At 55.8% G+C, this 7049-nt stretch overlaps 1 protein-coding gene across 1 annotated transcript; it reads left to right on the top strand.

Annotated features, from left to right (window-relative positions):
• The first annotated feature begins 3538 nt into the window (after positions 1–3538).
• LOC119367242 (calmodulin-binding protein 25-like) lies at positions 3539–4631 on the top strand. The gene has a single exon (XM_037632813.1). It carries the CDS (start codon positions 3649–3651, stop codon positions 4372–4374), a length of 726 nt encoding a protein of 241 aa, XP_037488710.1. The 5' UTR covers positions 3539–3648; the 3' UTR covers positions 4375–4631.
• The last annotated feature ends 2418 nt before the right edge of the window (positions 4632–7049 follow it).

Raw genomic sequence — 7049 nt, 5'->3', positions numbered from 1 at the left:
CGGGATTGGGTCGCGGCGGACACCAAACGGACGCGCGCCTCATCCGCTTCGGGGCCGCGTGGCAGACGGCCACCTACCTCCCACCCGCCCACATCAATGCGCACGAGCGGACGGCCTCACCTGTCATCCGCACGTCGAGCGGTCGCCGTCCTTCTTTAAGTGGGAAGCGTGGACGGATCGACGTCCACACTGCCCCACGCCACCCAGCGGCCTCCTCGAACCCCGACAGCGTAGAAACCCTAGCCCGCCTCCTCCTCGAGCTCGCCGGCCGCCCGCCTCGCCATGGGCTTCTGAAACGGCAAGGGCAAGCACGACCGCGAGGCCGGCTCCTCCTCGGGGCGCTGCCGCGACTCCGTGAAGAAGGAGGAGCCCGCGTCTCCGCCGCGCTCCTCCCGTCGAGCCCCCGCGTCTCCGCCGCGCTCCTCCCGTCGAGCCCCCGTGTCTCCGCCGCGCTCCTCCCGTCGAGCCCCCGCGCCGGCCCCCTTCACCATTGCCCCTCGGCCCTCCGGCGAGCGCGACCGGCAGTATATCTGCGCGGACGTGTGCCGGAGGTACTGGGAGACAAGGACGCCGGTCCCGTGGAGCGACGCCCACCCCCCCAATGGGTGGCACCTCTCCGCGGACCGGGTCCCCATCCTGCCAGTGCCGGCGACCGGCCGTGTACGGTGCGATGAGATCAACCGCCGCCGCTGCCTCCTCCCTGACGACCTGTACTACGACCATAGGTACGCCCCCGACTCGCCGCTCTGGGACACATGGCTCCAGGACGAGCACGACGTGCGGCGCGCGCCCTACTTCGCCGGCACCGTGTCAGGGCCGCGGAGGCCACGTGCAGAGCCGCACGGCCGTACGCGGGTGCGCGGCCTGACGCCCACGCCGTCGCCTTCCCCGTCTCCGTCGCCCCCTCCCCCCTCCTCGCATGACAGCGGAGGAGGAGGCCCGTCTCCTGCAGCGTGTCATGGACGACTCCATGAACACGCACGACGAGCGGCGGTGGGATGGCCTGGAGGAGGCCATGGCCCTCTCTGCCGCCGGGGACGTCGCCTTCCCGGAGCTGCAGCTGGCGGCCTTCACGGCGGCCGCCACGGAGGAGCCGATGGAGGAGGACCCGCCTGCGTTCGAGAAGCTCCTGGGCCAGGGGTCGGGCTGGTCGTGCACTGCGCCGGAGATGGCCGCCGACCTGGGCGTGAACTGGTGCCCCACTCCGGAGCGGGAGGCGTCGCCGCGTGAGGAGGTGGTGCAGGCACCTCCGGCCGTCCAACCCGCCCCCGTCCACCACGCACCGCCGACCCACCTCTGGACACCGCCGGAGTATGTCGACCTCGTCAGCGACGACGAGGACACCGGCGGCCAGTGAAGACGGCGACGGCCACGGCACCGACGGGCGCGGCAGGAGCGCGCGGGAGGAGTTTTTTTTTATTTTCTTATTATGTTAATTATGAATCTGGGCCTTTTAAGTAGCCGTTGAAACTGGGCCGTTTCGTGGCCAACCCATATATATGTTTTATGTTTTTTTTATATGCGTTTATTTGCTTTTTTAGTTATTTAATTATTATTTTTAATCTCGTCCACCCCCGAACACGATTTTGGGTGCGGCCGCGCGGTGGGCGCGCGCACGACCCAATGGACACAGCCGGACACGGGCGTACCCATCGGCGCCCCAAAGGGACAGATTCGGCCTAATCCGGACGTCCGTTTGGGATCGCGCGGTGGAGTTGGCCTAACTGCTGCTGTGCCGCCGGTGCCTTGGATGGATCGGTCGGTCCAAAGCAGCGATGGTCACCGGAGCCTGCGGCGTGGAGGATCTGCCTGCCCAGCGCGGTTGCGCGGTTGGTGGTGTTTGGAACACGCATTTGGACCCGCGCTCGGGGTCAGCGGACGGGTACGTCCGTCGTCGTCGTCGAGGAGGAATCACGACATCACGCGATTGTCGCCTACGATCCGTGCTGCCCCCCATGCCCTGCCTCCATTGACAGCGAATACATACTACTACGATCATGTGCATGTCAGTAAATAATAATGTTGTTACCTCGTCGGCGAAAAGAGCCCGCAGGGAAGGCGACGGTAAGAAAATGTGTCGTCTGTTGTCCGCACAAAAACAAGGAATATATCTTGAGGAGAACGATCGCGCGAGCACTTAATTGAGATCGTTGGCTCGGTCAGTCATCAGCTATAATATTCGTAATTCGATTCCGTCGCGGCGAAGGAAAAGAAGGAAGGATCACTTGGGATGGAAGCAGAATCTCCACTAGAGAAGAAGAATAAAATAGAGGAAAGAAATCACAAATCCGGGCCTGAAAGGCACCCGGCGATCGACGAGCCGACGGCAGGGCGATCTCTTCTAGGTCTTCCTCCGAGTAAACTAAACTGCTGATCAGACCGCGCCGGTGACGCTAATAATAGCAATTAATCTATTATATTTTGATGAGTTGATGATGGCTTTAGTGCTTGGGGTGTGCTGCTTGTAGCATCACTGCATCAGAGTGAGTGAGCAAACAAGCAGCATTCGACGTTCAGTGTCTACTGTCTAGCTAGCGGCGAGCAGTGAGATCTTTGAGATCCCGGCGAGAGCGACGGCGAGCCCACCGCACCGCCACGCCGCGCGCGCCATTCCCGCGAGTTGTTGATCCGATTAAACCGGGGGCGTGTGAATGAAATGGGATCCGGCTTGCCTGCTCCCTTTCCATGCTCCCATCCGTGCTCCCACTTCATCCTACCGCTGTTTTTTTTCCTTTTTCTTTTCTAATCTAACCATCTCCCCCCTGAGGACGGGTCTTATTTTCTTTCAATCAAATCAAGCCACGTACGCGTAAGCACGGATGGGAGCATGGGAAGAGAGCAGGCAAGTCTCGTCGGATGAAATGGACGTGTAAACCTGCATGCTTTCCTTTCCTTTTATGGTGGTGAATGCCTGCCGGATTGGACGCAGCAAACAGCCTCCCACTAATCACGCTACTCTGTTCACGTCATTCTTTCGAACAAAAAGAAAGATCACGAGCTATGTGTGGTGCGAAATGTGCAGCCCGCCGACCGACAGCGCGCGCCAGTCGGAATCTCAGGAGCGGCCGCTGCCTGCTGGTTTACACGTGGTACCGTACAAGTACGAGCGAGACGGACGGACCCCGCTCGTCGCGTTGATCCGTGCGGACGGTGGAGACGGGTTGGTGGGCAGCAGCATGTGGCACAATCAAGCCCATCACTTACAATGCACCGCAGCTCCGGCTGATCACTGATGAGTAGTAGCAGCTGATCGACGTGGTTAGCGCAAAGCGGGGCATGGCCGCATGGATGGGTCAGCTGCTTTGCGGCCGTCGCTATGCTGGCCTGACCTCCTACCGAGCGGCTCGAGCAGTGCGCCACCGTCGACACGACCGCGGTTGGGTTGACTCCAGCCCGCCCGAGACATGCCCAGACCGCGCGCCCTCCCCCGCGCACGCCGACACTGCCCGATGCCTATGCGCCCACGCGTTTTCCCACCCGTCTCCGGCTATATACACCTGCCTCGCTCCCCTTCCTAAACCGCAGAGACGCTCCCACGCACACCATCTTCCACCTGTACTACACTCACGATAGCCGCACCTGCGCTGCACGCCGGCCTTCCAACTTTAACGTGCTTCACTTCTCATCGATCATCATCCGCCTTGCCGTATGGATGCCATGTCATGCCTGGCGCCGCCACCATCGGCGTCGTTCCTCTCGGCCTCCTCGCCCGGGCCGGCCTACTACACCGACGCCGCCATCACGCAAGCGCTGCACTTCTCCTCTATGTCCATGCCCCAGCACGAGTACGCTTACTCCCCCGCAGTCTCCTCCCCCTCCTCCGCCTCGGGGCCCTCCTCGTCCTCTCTCCTCGCGGACTTCTCATGCGGCGCCGGGGACAGCAGCTGGTTCGCCTCCACGGCCGCGCCGCCGATGGGATCGCTCGCCTGCGACTCCGTCGCGCCGTCCACCCCCGTCCGCGCCACGGCGAACAAGAGGCGGGTCGGCCTTGGGCCCAACGCAGCGGGCGCCGGCCGGGCCGGGAAGCGGCGGGCGAGGCCGTCAAAGCGCGCGCCGACCACGTACATCAGCACCGACGCCGCCAACTTCCGGCTCATGGTGCAGCACGTCACGGGCGTCCAGGCCGAGCCCGGTGCGGCAGACGGCAGCGTCCTGCCCGCGTCGTCGTTCGACGCGTCGTCCCCCGCCCTGCTGCTGGAGCTGGACTGCACCGCTTTCGACTGCGCGTTCGGGGACGCGCTGCGGCTGCCGTCGGACGACGACGCGGCGGCGCTCCATCGCCACCACCAACAGCAGCTGGTGCAGCAACAGCAGCCGTGCTTCCCTACGCTGGACTCGTGGAGCGTCATGTACGAGAGCAGCCAGCTGATCTAGACGATCAAGCTCCACTCCATTTGCGAGGAAGCCTGCTGCTCATGCCGGCAATCGAAACCCTGACTTCGCCTGGACGGTAGAAGAACACAAAGTAGATAGTTCACCTACACAGACTCAACACCACACATTATCTCAGACAAGACTAGCCAGGACTAATGTAAGCATACCGCCACGAATTAGGGACTGTTTGGTTGGTTAGCAAAGTGTACCTTGCCAATATTTTGAAAAGAAAGGGGTTCCCCCGCCACAACTTTTATTAAAAAGCAAAGGCGAAACCAACATATCCAGGACATCTTACAGCGCTCGGCAACAGCCAAAGTTGCTGTCACAGAAGGAGTACATCACAGGAAGCCTAGCCAAGAGGCTGATTGACAAAATATAGGCAAATTCAAGCTAGTTCAACACACATCCCAGGCTATTCTAAGCAATTCCCCTCTTTGCCGATCCAAAAGCCTTAAACGACGACGAAGTAGCGCACCCTGGGCATCCGAGCATAGAATTTTCCATTGCCTCAGCAGTCCTCCTACCAGGTCCATGATGCAGTGAATACTTCACCATTTTCGTCCCTGAAAAACAAAATCATTGCGCAAAAGCCATAAGCCCCACGAGGTAGCAGATGTGACCAGATTAACGGCCTCTGTTTTCTTTCTTTGTTTCCATAAAACAGACAAGGATAGGAAAGATGTAGGTAAGGTGATACACAACCCTTCAAAAATTATTTTCCAGATCTGGACAGCTACCACATATTCAAAAAATAAGTGTTTAATCGATTCTTTCTCACTGCAGAACACACAAGTAGGGTCTTCCACAGGTCTCCTCTTAGCTAGGTTATCTCTGGTTAAGCATTTATTATAGTAAGCTAGCCAGAGAAAGACATGAATATTGGGTGGAACCTTGATTTTCCAAATAACATCTTTAATATTAGAAGATATGCCTCCAAAGTCAATCATTTTATAAAAAGATTTCACTGTGTAAATCCCAGATGGTTCAAGATTCCATCTAGGAATGTCTAGGGTAGCACATGGTGTAAATTTACTAACTACATCACATAGATCCAACTACTTGATCATGGTGAGACCATCCACACATCTTCTAAAAGTTAGTTGTAGAGTATTACCATCCCACACCTGGGCAATGGTGGCATCTTGTTGTTGACAGATGTCAAAAAGCTCCCCAAATTTGGTTTTTAGGGAACATTCCCCAATCCAGGTATCATGCCAGAAGGCAATGCTCTCACCATTCCCAGGTACCCAGCTAACAAAAGTTCTAGCAGCTTCTAGAGACCAGGTTAAGCTTTTCCAAAAAGGAGAACCCAATCCAGGTTTGCCCCAATAGATATTGGGCTTATGAGTGGCATATTTGAAGCTAATGATTTTTTTCCAGTCACTATCTCTCCCATCATGAAACCTTCTCCCCAATGAGGCCAGAAGGGCCATGTTGTATTCTCTGAGATTTGGGACCCCCACTCCCCCAAATTCCTTTCTCTTAGCAATTAAGCCCCAATTGGCAAGGTGATATTTATGAGTATCCCCCATGTTACCCCCAAAAAAGTGAGACATCTGTGTATTAATGGCATCAATGGCCCATTTAAGAAAATTCATGATGGACATCAAATAAGCAGGAATGCTAGCAATGCAGGTGGTCAGCAGAATTAGTTTGCCTCTATAGGATAAATGTTTTCCTAATCACTGATACGTCTCCAATGTATCTATAATTTATGAAGTATTCATGCTGATATTTTATCATTCTTGGGTGTTTTACAATCATTTTATAGCAAGTTTATATCGTATTTTGGGACTAACCTATTGACTCAGTGCCCAGTGCCAGCTGCTGTTTTTTGCTTGTTTTTTACATCACAGGAAATCAATATCAAACGGAGTCCAAACACCGCGTAACTTTTTGGAGATTTTTTATGGACCAGAATGAACCCAGTGGGCCTGAACTGCACCTGGGGGGGGGGGTGCCCCGAAGGGGGCACAACCCACCAGGGCGCGCCAGGGCCCCCCGACGCGCCCAGGTGGGTTGTGCCCACCTCGATGGCCTCCCGCACCCCCTCTTTGCACTATAAATTCCCAAATATTCTGAAACCCTTTGGGGGTTAACCTAGATCAGAAGTTTCGCCGCCGCAAGATCTCTGTATCCGTGAAAACCAATCTAGACCCCGTTCCGGCATCCTGCCGGAGGGAGGAATCATCTCCGGTGGCCATCTTCATCATCCCGGCGGCCACCACGATGAGGAGGGAGTAGTCCACCCTCGGGGCTGAGGGTTTGTACCAGCAGCTATGTGTTTTATCTCTCTCTCTCTCTCTCTCGTGATCTATATCATGGGCTTTGTTAATATAGTCAGATCATATGATGTTTCTCCACTCTATACACTTGTTATGATGAATTGAATCTTTACCCTTCAAAGTTTTGTCTTGTCAGATTGAATATTCAGAGATGAGAACACATGCTATATGTCTTGCAATATGAATACTTGAGGTGACAATGAGGTATCTTATTGATTCACTTGATATGTGTTATGGCATTCAACTCGCGGATCCCCGCAGTGATATTGGGGTAATCTATGCATAGGGGTTGATGCACGTTTTTCTCCGACGAAAACTTTGGGGTCTCTTTATAGTTCTTTGTGTGGATTGAGTATTATGAATATGAATTTGCTTTGGTGTTATTCT

This window comes from Triticum dicoccoides, chromosome 2B, assembly GCF_002162155.2.
Source record: "Triticum dicoccoides isolate Atlit2015 ecotype Zavitan chromosome 2B, WEW_v2.0, whole genome shotgun sequence".
NCBI classification, from domain to species: Eukaryota; Viridiplantae; Streptophyta; class Magnoliopsida; order Poales; family Poaceae; genus Triticum; species Triticum dicoccoides.
This window is presented reverse-complemented; position numbering and strand designations above follow the sequence as displayed.